Genomic DNA, 16410 nt, shown 5'->3' on the forward strand with positions numbered 1-16410 from the left:
TTTCATGCCCTTCATGGTCAAACAGTACTCCCTTTATATGTATTTATCACATTTTAGTTATCCATCAGTTAATGAACACTTGGGATGTTTCCATCTTTATTTTAAATACTGCTCCTATGAACATTTTTTTAAAGCTAACCATGCTACTACTCATCAATAAGAAGCTATGAATTATTGGTACAACATGACATAAAAGACTCTCAATATTAACTCTTTTAAGGAAAGAAGTTAACCAAAACACTAAATGTTATATGATTCCATGTATATGAAAGTCTAGACAGTTGTGGGGTTTTTGTTGTTATTGTTGTTGTTTGGTTCGGGGGGGGGGGCAGCACTGGGAATAGAACTCAGGACCTCATGCTTGCCAGGCAGGTGCTGTGCCACTAAGCTAAATCCCTGGTCCAATAGACAATGTTTAAATGACATTCATACTGGACTCAAAAGTGGCACCACAAAAATGGTTACAACAGAACCCTCTCTTGCTGATCAATTTAGTTCTGGGCCACACGAGCCAGGGTGGAGTAGAGATTTTCAGTGTCCTGAACAGCAAGGAGCAGCACTTTAATAAACTAATATTTAGTATACACAATTATATAGGCTATCACAACTTGACCTGTGATATGGCCAGATCTCTTTTAAAGTGATTTTTGAAGGTGGAACCTAATATTTTTCCCAAAAGTAGAATTGCCTTAGTTGCTTTCTCAGTGATGCACCCACAACTTAAAGGAGGAAAGGTTTATTTTGGTTCATAGTTTGTACAAGTTTCAGTCCACAATCCCTTGGTCCGAGGTGGAGCAGCATGACAAAGAGAAGCAGCTCATAGCAGGCCAGCAGATGTTTGTAGAGATCTAGATGTTTGTAGAGATATCACTCTTCCAAGTTTTCTAACTCCATAGATTAGCTTTGCCTCTTCTTGAACTCCACTAAGTAGAGCCTTTCTGGACTTGTAGTGATCCACCTGTTTACAACCTCCCAACAGTTGTAATTACAGGCGCACACCACCATGCCCAGTCTCAATTGTGGTCTCAGTGTGCCTCAGGGGCGAGGTGAGCACGGCAGGCTGGGGGATTGAACCCCTGGCCCCTGTGCCTGCTTGCAGGTGCTTTGATCTGCGGAGCTATTTGGCCAGCCCTGACTCAATGGTTTTAAGAGAGCTGTTGGTGCCTCGTGAGCTGTTTGCAGGGGGCCTCAGTCTCTCATGACTTGGGGCTCTCCGTAGGGTCACTTCACTGTCAAAAAAACACAGCAGCTGGTTTTCCCTGGAGCAAGTGGCCCAAGAGAGGCCAGGGCCCAAGCTGCTATGTCCTGATCTAAGAAGTTATTTTTGCTTTCTCTATGCTTTATTTTAAGCCAGTGTTATGGTTTATATCTCAAATGTTCCCCCAAAGCCTCATGTGTTTGGAAGGTGATTGGATCACAGGGGGGTTATTCCTGCTAATGAATTCGTCTGTTCGTGAGCTCAGGTGCTGAATGTGCTGGTAGGAGGTGAGGTCTGGTTGGCTCAGCGGGTGGGGGTGTGGCCTGCAAGTGTCTGTCTCTTTCCTTCCTCTCAGATTACTCTCCGCTATCTAGTAGTGAGACTCTGAACACCCTGTAGGCCCTTCCCTAAAATACAAAAAAAAAAAAAAAAAAAAAAAAAACAAGATGAGGAAATAAGATTTTAGGCTTATTTTTCTATACAAAAAAAAAAAAAAAAAAAAAACAATGAGGCAGCCCCAGGGAAGCCTTAAATGCCTGCAACACTAGCTGTCATATCTGGACTGCAACCTCATAAAAGACCCACAGCCAGAAGTACCCAGCTGAGCTGCTTCCAGATTTCTAATCCACAGAAACTGAGATGATATCTGATAAATTTGGGTGTAATTTGTGAGGCAATGCCAGATAGTTAATATAGGGGCCCTTATTAAAATGAATAGCATCATAGCTAAGACTTTATTAGGCATAAAACAAACTATGTAACACTGTATTTTAATAAGGGACATGTGTGTACTAAACAAAGCATAAACTTAACTGCACAACTCACACAATTTTTACATCCTTATATAACCAACAACCAGATTAATATATAAACCATTTCTAGCACCTTAAGAAATTGCTTCCCCTCCATAATCAAAATCAGTCACTAGATGTTTGTAGAGATATCACTCTTCCGAGTTCTCTAACTCCATAGATTAGTTTTGCCTCTTCTTGAACTCCACTAAGTAGAGCCTTTCTGAATGTACTCTTTTGGCTCTGGCTTCTTTCACTCATCATAATTATTTTTAAGCTTACCCAAGTTATTATGTTTCCATAGTTTGACCCTTTTATTTTGAGGTAGTAGTCCACTGTATAATTACATCAAATGTATTTCCTTATTGATAGACGTGAATAGAGTTACCATGAATATTCTTTACCAATCTCTTTGAGGCTTGCCATTTAACACTCTTGGGTAAATTCTTAGGAGTGGAATCAATGGTTCCTAAGGCATATGTGTAGATGTCTGAGGTCTTTTTTCCATTTAAAACAAGCCCAATTTAAAAAAAAAAAAAAAAAGTTGGTCTCAATGAAAAAAATGAATGGCAAAATATAAACACCTTATTTTGAATTATTCATAATAGTCCTAAAACAAGCGTAAAAGTTACAGAGCTATCTGACAGCTGATCCTCCAGGCAAACACTTTGATTTTGATCATTGGCTTAGAAATAATTTCAGCACTTACATCAAAGGTTTTTACAAAGATAATTCAAGCAGAGGCCCAAATCCCAAGGGCAGGAGAATTTACATAAGGCCTCCCTCAGACGAGCTTTCATTCTGTTCAATGCAAGACCCAGAGGAGAAAGAATAGGCTCTGAGCATGGCACCCCTGTTTACCGGCCAGCCCAGCATGGGCATAAATGAAACAATAACTTCATGCTCAACATGGCTTGCCCCCAGGCACGGACTCAGCTTGGGTCTCCCCTGCATTCTGCTGCAAATAAACAGATTGGGGCACTTTAGTGACAATGCACTCTGGAGCATTGAGCACTTGGTTCCACCCGCAGCCCAGGTAGCTGTTCTCCAGCTTGCTCCCAGCACAGGACAGGAGATGACTGTGTCCTCTCTGTCTCGGAGACATCTCGACATCCACGGTGTTATGATTACTGTTGTACAAAGCTCCAGAGGAAAAAGGAAAACTAGAAAGCCAGAATATTAACTCCAATCTCATCACCTTCAGGAGATCTCAGTGACGCTTGAGGCAGCATTTTTTCTATTAGGAATGTTCAACACTGGCAATGACCCAATGTCCCAAAATGGGAAATGGGAAATAAAAGCCTCTTTCAGACTTGGGGAATCACTGTGTCAACGTGCTTAAGAGCACAGAAATTACACACTGAAGCCTTAGGAAAACCCTAGGGCAGCCATGCACCAAACACAAGGCCATTCTGCCCAGACACGGGATGCTAAATGAACAAAGAAGCCAAATTTAGAGAACTACAAGACCAATAGCTGGAGATTATTTCCAGACAGTTCAGGGAATGGGTAGGGCTTGGCTTAGCTTCTGAGGAGAAAGGAGTAAGGAATTATTTTTAATTCCTATCCCGTCCAGGTCCTGGTTAAAGCACTTAACCAAGACCTGACCCCCACAAGGGCTCAGAAAGGGAGGCACCACTGTCCCCATTCGAAAGATGATCTCTGCCTCAGCAAACGTCCCCAACTCAAAGGATAAGAAGATCCAAATCCATGTCTCTCTGCTCTAAATTCTTGCTCTAGACTTTTCTGACAGCAAGTGAGGCTTATAAAAGGAATTTTAAAAAGTCAGCTGCTACCCTTGGCCAAGGGCAAGAGTGTTCTGCTCAGCTTGAGTAGAAAGATGTGCTTGAAAAGAAAAACACATTTTTCCCCTTGAGTTCTACTCCTAATGACTGAGTAACTCTCCACTGCCTAGGTGTAGCTTGTTTTCCTAGGAGAAAAGTTTAATAAAAAAATCTCTTCCCAGGAGAGCATTGGCCTCTGAGTCACTGTGGCCCATAGTGACTGATTTGAAACTTGACATGACAGTAAGTTTTCCTGTTTTCTCCCTCCCAGCCAGGAAGGACAGTTCTCCTGCTGTCTAACTCAAGGTGCTAATATAGAGGGAGGCAATCGTGCCTTGCTCATTCACTGCCTTACTAGTTAAAGACGTCCATCACTACAGCTGCAGGATTTTACAAGCCCTGAAGAAAGCAATGCACCAATTGGCTGTGGTCTGCTGTGTGTTGTGGGGGGACCTTGATAAGAGCAGATTAGAGTGCATTCCTCTGCTTTGCCCTTGGTAAGCTGTGAAGGTCACTTTACTCCTGGAGTTTGTAATCGTCAAACTCTCTCTTCTCATCCACAAATGCATCTCTTCCAAAGGCTTTCACAATCACAGCTAATTTCTCTAGGTTTCATATGGCAGGCATCTGAACAGAATTAAAAGCATAAGCACATGCAAAAATAATCTGCTTCCCAAGATAGTAAATGCTGAGAAGTTCTATATTAGAACACACTGTGAGTGCTGACTGGCTAGAGCATGATTAACCTAATAGGCTTAAAGCTCCACTTGCTATCCACATCTGTTAAGAAACAAGCAAAACACAGGCTCATAATCCACGCGATTAGGTGCTTTGGAATGGTCCCACTTCTCACTGACAGCAGAAGGTTCAAAACTAGAAAAACAAAGATGATGGTCACCATTCCTTTTTCACAGTGGGACTGGGAAGATGAGAAGATCCTGGTCCACATCTAGGACCTTGCACCCTGGACTTCAAAGGACTTGGGCCTCCAACTGCATGGATGGACCAGTGAGACTGTCTCTTGCTCCTGTTTCCCAGATGATTCATGGGAAATTGTGAAGATTGTGGGTGGACTATCAGCTGAAATCATGGGTTGCACACCTTCACACAGTGACAGTGTAAACACCGCTGCAAAGAGTAGCATTCAGTTTTTGAAAACGCCTAAAGTGACTTTGCCAGGACATCAGAAGAGCAGGACAAGGGCTTCTGTCCCTTTGCTGGTTAAAAGTCCTGCCTGCTATGATACTGTGGGGAGCCTGCCCCAGGGACAGAGGCTGATGGAGGAGCTGTCAAGTTCCAGAAGGACTCAAACCGTGGCTGAAGGACTTCGTCAGCTCATGGGAGATATGCAAGGACTGATGCCAGAGACCCAAACTTCCCACATGGCTGAAGACACTGCATTCACCACAGTAGGCTCCCATGGGATACAAGAGGTAGCCTTTCCCAGGAAAGAGAGTGTGCAAAGTGTTACCCAGGAGACCTCCAAACCAGGTCAAACTGCCGTGCCTGCTCCAGGATCAGCAGGCAAAGTGGACTTCCCTGAGCCCCTGGTCAGGGCTCACCAGCATGCTTACACTTACCTGCACTCCAGCCTCTCCAAGTACGAAGCAATCGTGCACCTCACCCAGCAGACCACCCAGACCCGGGAGCTGCTGCAGCCCATGCTCCGCTTCCTGCTGCTGTGCTTTGAGGAGGTGAGCCAGCTCTTGGGGGAGATCTCTAGGGATGGAGAAGCGCTCCTCCAGGAGGTTAAGGACAATCTGGTTTGGCCATTGAGGAAAGGAGATCCCCAGGAGCAGCCAGACCTCCTGCAACAGCTCCTGCAGTACACAGTCAGCAAGCTACAGGTGCTCCACGGCACAGTGGCCACCCTCACAGGCAGCTTACTAGAGGGCTCCAGTGGTTACCTCTACTCCACTGCAAGCCACTTGAAAAACAAGCTGAGCGTGAAAAGGGGCATGGAGGAACGTCTCCTAAGGACACTGGTGCAGCTGGAGAACTTCACAGGTGAAGGCCGTGGTGACCCCAGGCCACAAGATCTACCCTTGTGCTCTGAGGACAGTGGCATCAGTGCTGACAATGAGTCCGTGCCATCCATGGACAAGCTCACATCAGAGCCCACAGAACTGAAACGGAAGGCTTCACCCCAAATGGTGGCCAGTCTGTCAGGACAGGCCTGGCAGCAAGGTCCATTCTGGAGAGGTCTGGACAGAGTGCAGGACTGCCCACTATCAAGGCCTCCCATGACAAAGGTTCAACCAGCAACACAGGGTGAAGTAAGGAGGCCATGCGCCCCCAGCACAGGCCCAGAGAGGACTTCCTCTAAGTCTTTGGTGGTGGGCAACAGCATGCCTTGTGACTCTCTGCAGATTGCAGCCCCCACAAAAGCACATCTCCCTAAAAGCTCCAGGCTGATGGCTACTCCATCCCTCAGTGACAGTGAGGACAGCAGCCCAGAGGAGGAGGACAAAGAAGTTAGCAGCATGAGTTTGTGCACAGAGCAGGAAAGAGCCCCACATTCAAGGCCCCAGTCTTCCCCTTCTGATAGGGAAAGCCTCTTTCAGCCACGCTCCAGGAAGCTTAGGAGCCCCCAGGCCCGGGAGATGACTCTGAAGATGAAGGAAGCCATCAGTGAAAGGATCAAGTTTGTCCCTATCCCCTCTGGACATCAAGACTGGGCTGAGGAAGAGGACAGAAGGTCAACAGTCCCACCAAGACCTAGCACGGTCAGCAGCAGCAGGAGGGCCCCCGAGAGGCAGAGGAGGTCCCAGTCAGAGGGGTGTCTTAAGAGCCCTGAGGAGGACCCCACTCTCCAGGAGCTGCAGAGGGTGCAGAGAGATCTCAGTCAGAGGCTGGAAGTGTTTTATGCCATGGATGCCAAACGGCAGGGCCAGAACAAGGAGCAGATTCTGCAAGCCAGGCCAGCAGCTCCGAGGCTCCCCAGCACCTACAGGGTGAGCCCGAGCACCCCCAGCAGCAAGCTCAAGGCATCCCTCACCAAGGACTTCAGCATCTTGCCCAGTCAGGACAAGAACATCTGGCAGAGACGCAGTGCCCACCCTGAAGGTGAACAGCCCTGGCAGGGAAACACTGAGAAGCTGCCAGGTGCCGTCCCATCAAGTGAGAAGGACAGCGAGGCTTCCGGAGCCAAGGACTGGCTCATCAGGGGATATCCCACCAGAACATCAGTCAAAAAACTTATTGAAACTTTCAGTTCTGCTGAGAGCATGAGGACACCAGGGGACGCTAAGAACTCGGGGTCAAGCCCCTGTCGCAGGAGGTGGGGGGTCCCCATCATGCCTCCTAGATTTCCCATTTACAGGGGGCTTGCTCCTTTGTATCCCAAGCCCCAAATTTCCCCAGCAGTGGGTAGCAACTATCTCAAAGCAGACATGGGCTGGAGACCATTGGTGCCTGGCTTTCCTGCTTTCTCCACAGCAGAAGCATCTAAGAGTGAGAACACACATTGTGCAGCAGAGGGGGACCCAGAGCAACTCCCTCCACCACCTCTGGAAATCCTGATGGATAAGTCATTCACTTCTCTGGAGCCTCCAGAAGCCTGCAACCCAGCAGGAAGCTCCCCGGCAGGGACACCAGCGCCAGCACTGGAAAGGTTTGGTCCTACCAGAGTAACGTGGGCTTCCTCAAAGCTGAGAGCCTCCATGGAGCCCATGGACTTGCTGCCCAGCAAGGGCACTGCCAGTTCCACCAAGCTGCATAGCACAGGGCTAGCAAGCACCAAGAGCGGCAGCAATCCCAGGAAGCTTGCCTTGGAGCCCAGCCTCCCACCAGCAGCCAGCAGAGACTCAGAGCAGAAGGGCAAGGCTAGGAGTCAGGCCCAAGCAGCCAAGGCCACGAGCCCCTCCAAGCATCCCCAGAAGACAGTTGCCTGGCACCACACCAGCCTTTCATCTGGGAAAACCAGGACCTCAGAACCCAGCCTGGCCAGAGTCACAAGAAGAACTCATTCTACACAGGCCTCCAGGCTGAGCCGAGAGAGAAGTCCCCCCATGGTCAGCAAGGCCTCTCCCACAAAGGCACACTGGGTGCCCCAAGCAGACAGGAGACTGCACGGCCCACCCTCCTCCCAGGGACTTGCCCAGCCAAATCTCCCGTCTGTGATCAGCTCCCCCAGCCCACCAGCCAGCCCTGGAGCTCCCAGCCCACCCGTGAACCCCAAGGTGCTGAGTCCAGCACCAGCAAAGAAGGGACCTTTGCCACGCCAACACAAGTCTCCTAGCCCACCTCCAGGGAGCTCTCCTGCCAAGCACAAGGAAGCAAGCTCCCCCTCCTCTGTTTCCTCCACGTCCCTACCAGTGTCCACATCACAGGAGCAGGACGAGACCAGAGACTCTGACAACAGTCAAGGTTCCTCAGCCAAGGTATCTGCCACATTCTGCCCAGCCACATCATCTCTGTTTGAAGCTAAATCACCATTCTCAACAGCTTGCCCACTGACCCCACAGTCACTGCCACCAGAGCCTGGGGCCCCTCTGGGGGCCCAAGCAGTATGCTGGAGAAGCAGTTCCAGGTCATGGATGAGAGCAGATTCACAGCAGAGAATGGCCCTGTGTTCCCTCAATCCCCTGCCTTTCGTCAAAAGGACAGCTCCCCACCACCAGCTAGGCATCCAACTTCAGCTGCCTGGTTCCAACCCCACCGGTGCCTCTTGGGAATCCCAGCCCAGCCAAAGCAGGTAAGAAATTTCCTAGAGCCACTACCCTTCGGGTATTTGGAAGGGAGAAGAGCACAGGGACTCTGTGGATTGTCAGGGTCAGTAGTTCTCAAACTGTGCCCCAAGAAAAGAGGCAAGTGGGAAAGAGGTACAGAGAACAGTGGCCCCTCTTCCATCATGTGCAACTGAGCATTTATCTGGAATACTTCGGGTTCCTGAGAAAGATTTTAACAGAAAAGAGGCTGTGTTGTTTTTTTTAAAGACTACAAGGACCAAATTAACCTACCTGACCACTCCCCTTACTCTATAAATGAAAGAATAGTGAAAGGAAAAGCCAGTGGTCAGCTCACTCCAGCTCTGTCTGCACCCAGCAGCTGCTTTCTGTTGTTCCTTATTCACTGGGTCCAGCAAGCTACCTGGTCACTATCTGGTTGAGTGGTTAAAAATTACTAGCTGCAGGGCCAGCGAGATAGCTCAGCAGACTAAGTGTCTGCTTAGGCAAGCATAGGGACTGGGGTTCGATCCCCTGTACCATGCGCTTTGCCAGCCCCACCCCTGGGCACGCTGAGCCTGCCACCAAGACTGGGTGCACACATGTAATCCCAGCACTGGTGAGGATGAAAACAGGAAGATCACTACGAGTCCGAGCTGCAAAGTGAGACCCTGTAGCGAATACATTTTTTTTAAAAAAATTACTAGCCTGGGGAGATGGCTCAGTGGAATAAGCGCTTCCCTGGCAAGCTCAAGAGCCTGAGTTCAATCCCTGGTTCTGCCAAAAAATAAAAATTAAAAAAAAAAAAAATTACTAGCTGGGCATGGTGGCACACACTTGTAATCCCAGCACTCAAGAGGCTGAGGCAGGAGAATCATTGAGAGTTTGAGACCCTGGGCTACAAAGTAAGCTCAAGGCCAGCTTGAACTACATAATGAAACCCTGTCTCAAAAAGACAAAAAAAAAAAAAAGTATTGAGAACCCCAAAGAGCCTCTGTGAATGGAATGTAGTCCATGCATTTTTACTGTAATAGAAATTAAAGCTGAGAAATGTGCAAAACATTTATTGGTTATTAAAGGATAAATCATCACCATGGTAACACAAATAACATATTCTTATGAAAAGTCTGCTTTCTGCAACAACCAAAAAATTAAGTCAGAGGAGTGGCACGATCTTCCATTTTTGCAAATTTTGTTGGTATCTGGCTCAACAGCTAGGAAGACAGCTGAGCCCTGAGATCTGCTCCTGCAACCAGTCGGTCTGAGATGATACGACCCAGTGTATGGGCTCTGGAAACTTGATCCCACTTTCCTGAGAGTGAGCAAAAAGGGCAAGGAACATCTTCATATTATGAAGGAAACAGGCTTGACCTAAGGGCTGCCCTGAACGCACCACGAAGTCTGCAGACCACATCTTGAGAATGGCTAGTGCTGGTGGCACAGAATATGAGTGGCGGCCTGCCCATTCCCCAGGGACCTAGCCCTCCTTTCACCGACTTCAGAGGTTTGTAAAGTAAGAACAAGAGGCTTCATGAGTGTACCACGTCCTGGAGAAGGCGCTGCCGCCCCTTCCCTGGGCAGGCTGTTCTGACTGTGCCTTTCTGCGCAGGCGCAAGTGACTCGCACCGGATAGGCCCAGCCTGCCAAGAGTACTCCGCGCAGGGCCGCAAGGGGACGCGAGTCTATGTAGGCACCTCATGAGCACTGGAGGGATCACTCAAGTGCTCAAGTAGTTATTTTACAGACTATATGGGGAAAATGTCCATCAGAAGCCTATTAGAGAAGAGCTCTTACCCATGCGTCTTGATACAGATCAGACAAAGCCCAACCAACTGCAGTTCTTGCTGTCGCTGCCTTACCCACAGTTGTGTAAATCTGCAGCGAATTTCTGCACGTGTGACACACGGTGCAGCCTTCACAATCTGTCTGGGCATAAATGGTAATTTTTTACAAAGTACGCGACAGTCAATTGTTAGTAAAGGTATTATCTCAGGAAAGTTGTGCATGATAATAGTTATATAAACTTCCCCAGCCACTTGAAAGAAATGAAATATTGATTATTTTTGCAAGAATCTTAGTGTAACGTTGCTCTTTTCTTACATTTAAAATGGGCTTCCTACAGCACAGTGGCTTTCATCTAAGAACCTCTATAAATGTTAATGCATTATTCCTCACACTACCTACTTATTCCGTTATTAGATTTCTAGAACTGTGCCCTTCAGGAGAAGAGCTTGAGAGAACAGGGACAATAAAATGGCATTAATTAAAAACACTAACATTTTAAAACAGCAGGAGCCATAAAGTTGCTCAAGAACATAAAATTGTTCAAGAAGAAAATAATGCCCTTTTCTAGGGCTTCTCTTCAGAATACAGCAGCCTAAACGGTTGTTTTATGCCCTGAATCCCAATCTTTGGGGCGAGAGGAGGGTTCCTTGTAGCTTGAAAGGGGAACCTGCCCAAGGTCAAAATAACCACTTGAGCACTTGAGTGATCCCTCCCCTGACTTGCCCCATTCCCCTGCCTCTCGGTATGACCACGACTCTGAGACATTCCACACAAAGAGCACACGATAGGAATATGCTCAGCCCCACCCCGGGGTGTGAATTTGGGACCCAGAATCAGAACCTCTAGCTGTAATGGTAGAAAGCTCTTGCCTCTCTATAGAGGGCAAGCATATTTTTCTGCCATCCCACATGGGGAAGATGACACTAGGCACCTAGACACGGATTTCCCAAGCTCATAGGCAGCAACTTACAGGGACACAGCTGTGCCCACCAGGACTTCCGGTGAGGCAAGCACAGCAGGATTAATGGGCCTGCAACTGCAATGGGCTCTGCCTCCTGTCATGTCACCTGTGCTAGACATGAGCCTTTTGAAACAATAAAAGTGATGTCTATATCCTCTTGATTGTGGGCCCTGGGGCCCTTCTATCCCTGGAGACATACTCAGGAAGCTGGCTTATGAGGATGTCATGTTGGCAGTCAGGAGCTGAATCCCTGCAAGGTCTCGGGGTGTTGGGGTACTGTATGCACTCCACACTGCCTCCTGGGAGTGTGCTCCTTCTCACCTTTTCCTGACCTGAGCCAGTGAGACCTGCCTCAGACTGCTCTGTGGCCAGCAGTTCTAGAAAGAGGGGGACAACCAGGAAAATCAGTCACCAGGCCTGACCTTCAGGCCACCTGCCAGGCCCAGAATAGCAGGCCATGGGCTTTCTCCAGGCTTCCCTGGTGATTTCCACCAGCTGCTCCAGGTAAGGAGCAGTACAGGTGGGGCATATGCCCCAGGGCTCAGGGAGAAGGACAGAGGGACAACAGTGGCCCACTAACAACACTGAGCCCTGAACACTGGCAGGGGCCTGAAATGGGACCAGACACCAAGACAGATATAACAGGCTCAAAGGCACTCGGAAGGGTCCTCACTGCCTGAAAGCCAAGGATCCGTGCCACCCCTCCCACCACACCCCACAACACTTAGGTGCTAGCTACCTGCTAGAAGATTCACACGCTTCATCAAACATTGATACTTAAGGTGGGTTCTCTTACAATTTCCACTTTAAAAGAAGGAAACCAAGGCTCTGCAGGATTATTTAATGTGCTATGGATCACACCGCTAGGATTAGAACTCCTAGAGCCAGATTCCAGCCTCCGCAAGGTACCTGGAGGCCTGCCTGCCAGCAGATAGCCAATGTGGCTGTCCACATTGGTCTCCTCAACCTGACTTGTTCCCTACCAACCTTCCTTCTGCTCTTCCAAAGCCTGCCTGGTCAGACTGAGGATGATGTGGGGTTCCCTCCCCAGCCATAGCCCCACTCAGCAGCTGGGAAACTCAGTTCTAGCCGAATACCGGGCAAGGCTGGACCAAGCAGCCTCTATGTCATTCCATTCAGGAAAAGGGCAGCAGCTGTGAAAGCAGGATTGGTTTTGTTTATTGTTTTTGTGGGTTTTGGTTTTTGTTTTTTTCCTTTGCTATTACAGTTATTGTTAATTCAACTAGCTAAGCCTAGTCCTTTATTAAACAAGTGCTTCAGAAACAAAAACAAAATACAGGCCCAGCTCCCAGAGCTCCTGAGGGATTTGCTTTGTTCAGACCAGCAGGATCTTGGGCAGGGGACAGAACAAGATTCAGCCTGTGAGCTACAAAGCTGAGAGCTGGTTCCTACCAGGCCCGACCACAACAGGTGGGCAGGTGAGCACACAGCAGGGACAGCCCAGCCAGATGTGCTTGACACAGAAAGATGGGCCATTGCCAAGGGTGAGCCACTGGGTTACATGAGAGAGGACTCAGAGACACACACAGAGGACAGTGGGGGATGGAGAGGAGTGGGAAGGAACAGCAGAGGAGGGTCTGAGCTGACCTTGGTTTTTCTCTCTGCAGTAGCAGCAACAGCAGCAGCAAGGACAGCCCCACGCAGGATGTGGCACCTTGGAGCAGCCCCTGTGCCCCAGAACTGCAGGGCAGTGGCAGCAGACAGGCTTCTCCCCCAGACCTCTGCGTGCTTGGCCACGGGCTGCAGCCAGAGGCCCGCATCAGCCATGCCCAGGACAAATCTTAGCCTGAAGAACAGCCTCAGCACAAGAAGATGGATCCAGTCACTCCAGTGACGGCCAAGGACCTACGCTGCACCTACGTGGCACGCAGACCGACTCCCACAGCCACATCCTGGAGTGGCCTTCAAGACATACCACTTTTCAGTGGGTCTGCTACACTATAAACAATGGCAGTTTTCAGTTCCAAATCCTACTTTGCCTTGGGGCTCAGAGGTTAACCAAAACTTTAGACCCCACGGTGACACTTTTTATTCATTCAAGGGCTCGCCTTAATTTAGGAGAGGAATATAGCCCGTGCTCAGTGGGTCAGGTATTTTATATGGGAATCACGGAATCATTTAATCCTCACAACAATGGATGAATAAATAGCATCCTCCTGCTGTGCAAATGAGAAAACCAAAGGTGCTGGGGGAGTGCTCCTCAAGTGTCTTGTCAGAGTCTTACAAGTAAGGAGAGAACAGAGAACAGCTTGGCACAGATGTGACAGCCCTGGAATCTGCTGCTTTCATTACAGTCCCTTTGTCTCATTATTCCATACACCACCCCACCCCACCCCCACCAACCGCACACACCATTCTACAAATGGTGGCACGAAGCTTTGTTTTTAGAAGGCTGAGTGACAGCAGAGCACTGAGGTTCCATAAGAGCTTTGTTTATGAAGCTAAGTGCTCCTGACACAAGGTGGCTGTGGCAGATGAGAACACACAGCCCCACCTACTCTCCACTCCCACCTATGGAGCTCCAGTGCCACCCATTTAGAGCTTTCAGTTCCCAGTGACAGCCAGGCTGCCCTTGGCCTCCGCGCGTACCAAATGCTCTCGCCACCCAGCACACCCACACGACCAAGCCTGCCAAACAAGGCTCCATTCTCTGCACAAGGAGCTTGTGAGACCAAGTGGGTGAGACTCACACACTCGCGAGTCTGTCTCCCCCAAGGCTTCTTGCCGAACTTGATTCCCAGGTCATCTGCAAAACCTCTACTTGAGCTCAAATTAAAGTAAAGAATGGTGGCTCATGCCAGAAACCTGCTTCTGCCAATGAGCTAGATATTTGCTGCAGATTTTGGAATTTTTCCATCAGAAGCTGTGAAGTACTTTCTATTTAGAAAAAGAATTTTCAATAATTGAGTGATTCAATGCCAGCTCAGTGGGTTGTCAAAGACAAGAATTCTCACCCACAAGTACAGCTAAGGGGCAGTCCTCCGGATCTGCTGCAAAGCTGATTTTTTAAATTTGGGGAAATTATAGACCTCAAATCCTTTCTTGTTGAAATAATTCATGGGCTCAAGAACATGTTAACCTGAGTCCTAGGGACTCTAGCTGGTTTCCCCCCAGGACAGGCAATGAATAAATGAATCTCATCTGCCTTGTCCAGTTACTAAAACAAGGCTGATAGGGCTTATCTATTTAAAAAACCCTAAAGAACCGATGATTGCATTACCAAGAGGGACTGTACTCACCCTCTATATTGGACAATGTCTGTGCATGGTCAGCTGTTCACTCATATTTGGTAATATGGCTACACTGAGCTCAGAGCACTGCCCTGTCACCAGACCAAGCTGGGTGGGTGCCTGGGAACCACCTGAGGCAATGGGAGTGACTGAGGAAAAGGCAAGTGCCTGAAAAGAAACCAGGTTCAGGAAACCTGCTTGCTATGGAGCTGGGCAATCCCTACATGGTTGGGCAGGCAGTGGGGGAAACAAGAAAATGGGCCCTAGTTGAGCCAGGCCAGCTGAGCAAGCAGGAAGCAAATGTTTGAGTGGCCTGTAAGATCCAGCTCCCAAGCAAGTGGCTTTGGAGAGCACTGGTCAGGAAGTGCTGGCACCCTATGCTAGGGCTTAGGCACAAGATCCCTGGAGGGCTGAACATGCAGGCAGAAAGCCCAGCTGCAGGGTCCACATGGAGATGTAGTAGATGACCTGTGTACCAGGTGGGTGCAATCACAGGGCCTCATTTCTGAAACCAGGATACAATGCAAAGCCAGATCAACCAGAAGGGAAGTGAGGTGAGTCACCTGCCCAGGCCGCCCTCCTCCACTGCAGAAGGTTGGGGTAGGTGGACTGCATCACTGGCTGGGTCCCTTCCCCTCAACTGTGATGATAAGAGATAGACGTGGGCCGCCAGGAGCCAGGGACCATATTATATCACAGAGGGGTCAGCACCATAGAGAACCCCCAGGAGAGGCTAGCATGAGCTCCTCCTGCCCTCCGTGAGTGTGCATGACAGGAGGCTCCCTGAGGCTGGAGGTTGCCCTTTCCCCTGGCTAGGTGGGCAGAGATCACGCTCACCCCTGCCATGGTGCAGTCAGCAGAGAAGGGGACAATAGCTTCTAGTTTCTGCCAGCACCCATGTGACAGCCAATGATACCAGCTTATCTCTCTGGAGGACCTCTTCATTTACTGAGAAACTTCTGGCCCCAGTGTGATGCTAGCTCCCTGCTATCTGTCCCTACATGTGATATAAATGAGAGGTCCAGGCTGCCACTAGGTCCAAGCAACAGGGACAATGACCTAGTATAGTCCCTTGTGCAGCCCTATTCCCAAAGCCTTGTGCATTCCAAATGAGTTTCTCTTGGGAGAAATGGAAAAGTTTACCAAGGCCCAGGAGCTGGGGTCTGCAGATAACTAAGGTCAAAATTAAAGTACCACTGAGCTGCCTCAAGAGCAGATGTTTCAAAGATGTGGATGGTTTGGAGTTGGTTGGTTTGGTTGATTGTTGTTTGGGAGAGGTTGTTTAGCTAGTGTGCTAACTTCCCCTAGCATAAATTACATGTGAATCAGACTTTGCACAAGAGAAATTAAATCCATCACAACATTCCAGTTTCTTTGGCATTAATTCATTGTCCCTCCAAGACCAGGCCTTTCCCCAAACCCATATTTATGGTTCTGCCTTACGGAGCTCATTGCTGGTGGCCACAGAAAACAAACTACAATTTTGAGCTGGACCATTCTTGCTCGCCCTGTCCCCCTCCAGCAAAGAACCTTACCTTTGCTGGGTCAAATCTATCCCTTTACTTGATAAAGGAGAGAAGACAATTATTCTTAGTTTTTCAATTAAGCCAATGGATCCAACCTGAAGGACTCTTTGTTTTCTTTATAGAGTTAGAAAATGAGAAGGAACATTAAATACATGGAGGACCTACACACAAACACACACACACACACACACACACACACACACACACACACAGATCTTAGAGGAATATGTAGCACACCCATACTCTTGCACAGGCCAGCTTTTTCTGGAATTTTACAGCCTTTTCCTCCATACTTGGGGGAACCCCAGAGCTGTAGAGAGAAAGGCACTTAGCCAGACCTTTATCCAACACATTAGTACCATAGCAAACAGATCTGCCCAAGGGAAAAACACAATTCTCTTGTTCCATCAAAGGAATTCACAGAGGAAAAAAAAGTAAATATAATGC

At 48.6% G+C, this 16410-nt stretch overlaps 1 protein-coding gene across 1 annotated transcript; it reads left to right on the top strand.

Moving 5' to 3' along the window:
- The first annotated feature begins 4861 nt into the window (after positions 1 to 4861).
- CUNH2orf71 (chromosome unknown C2orf71 homolog) lies at positions 4862 to 12992 on the top strand. The gene is made up of 2 exons (XM_004627533.2): positions 4862 to 8469; positions 12827 to 12992. Exons 1-2 carry the CDS (start codon positions 4862 to 4864, stop codon positions 12990 to 12992), a joined length of 3774 nt encoding a protein of 1257 aa, XP_004627590.2.
- The last annotated feature ends 3418 nt before the right edge of the window (positions 12993 to 16410 follow it).

The sequence above is a fragment of the Octodon degus genome, unplaced genomic scaffold (genome assembly GCF_000260255.1).
Source record: "Octodon degus isolate 3935 unplaced genomic scaffold, OctDeg1.0 scaffold00019, whole genome shotgun sequence".
NCBI lineage: Eukaryota > Metazoa > Chordata > Mammalia > Rodentia > Octodontidae > Octodon > Octodon degus.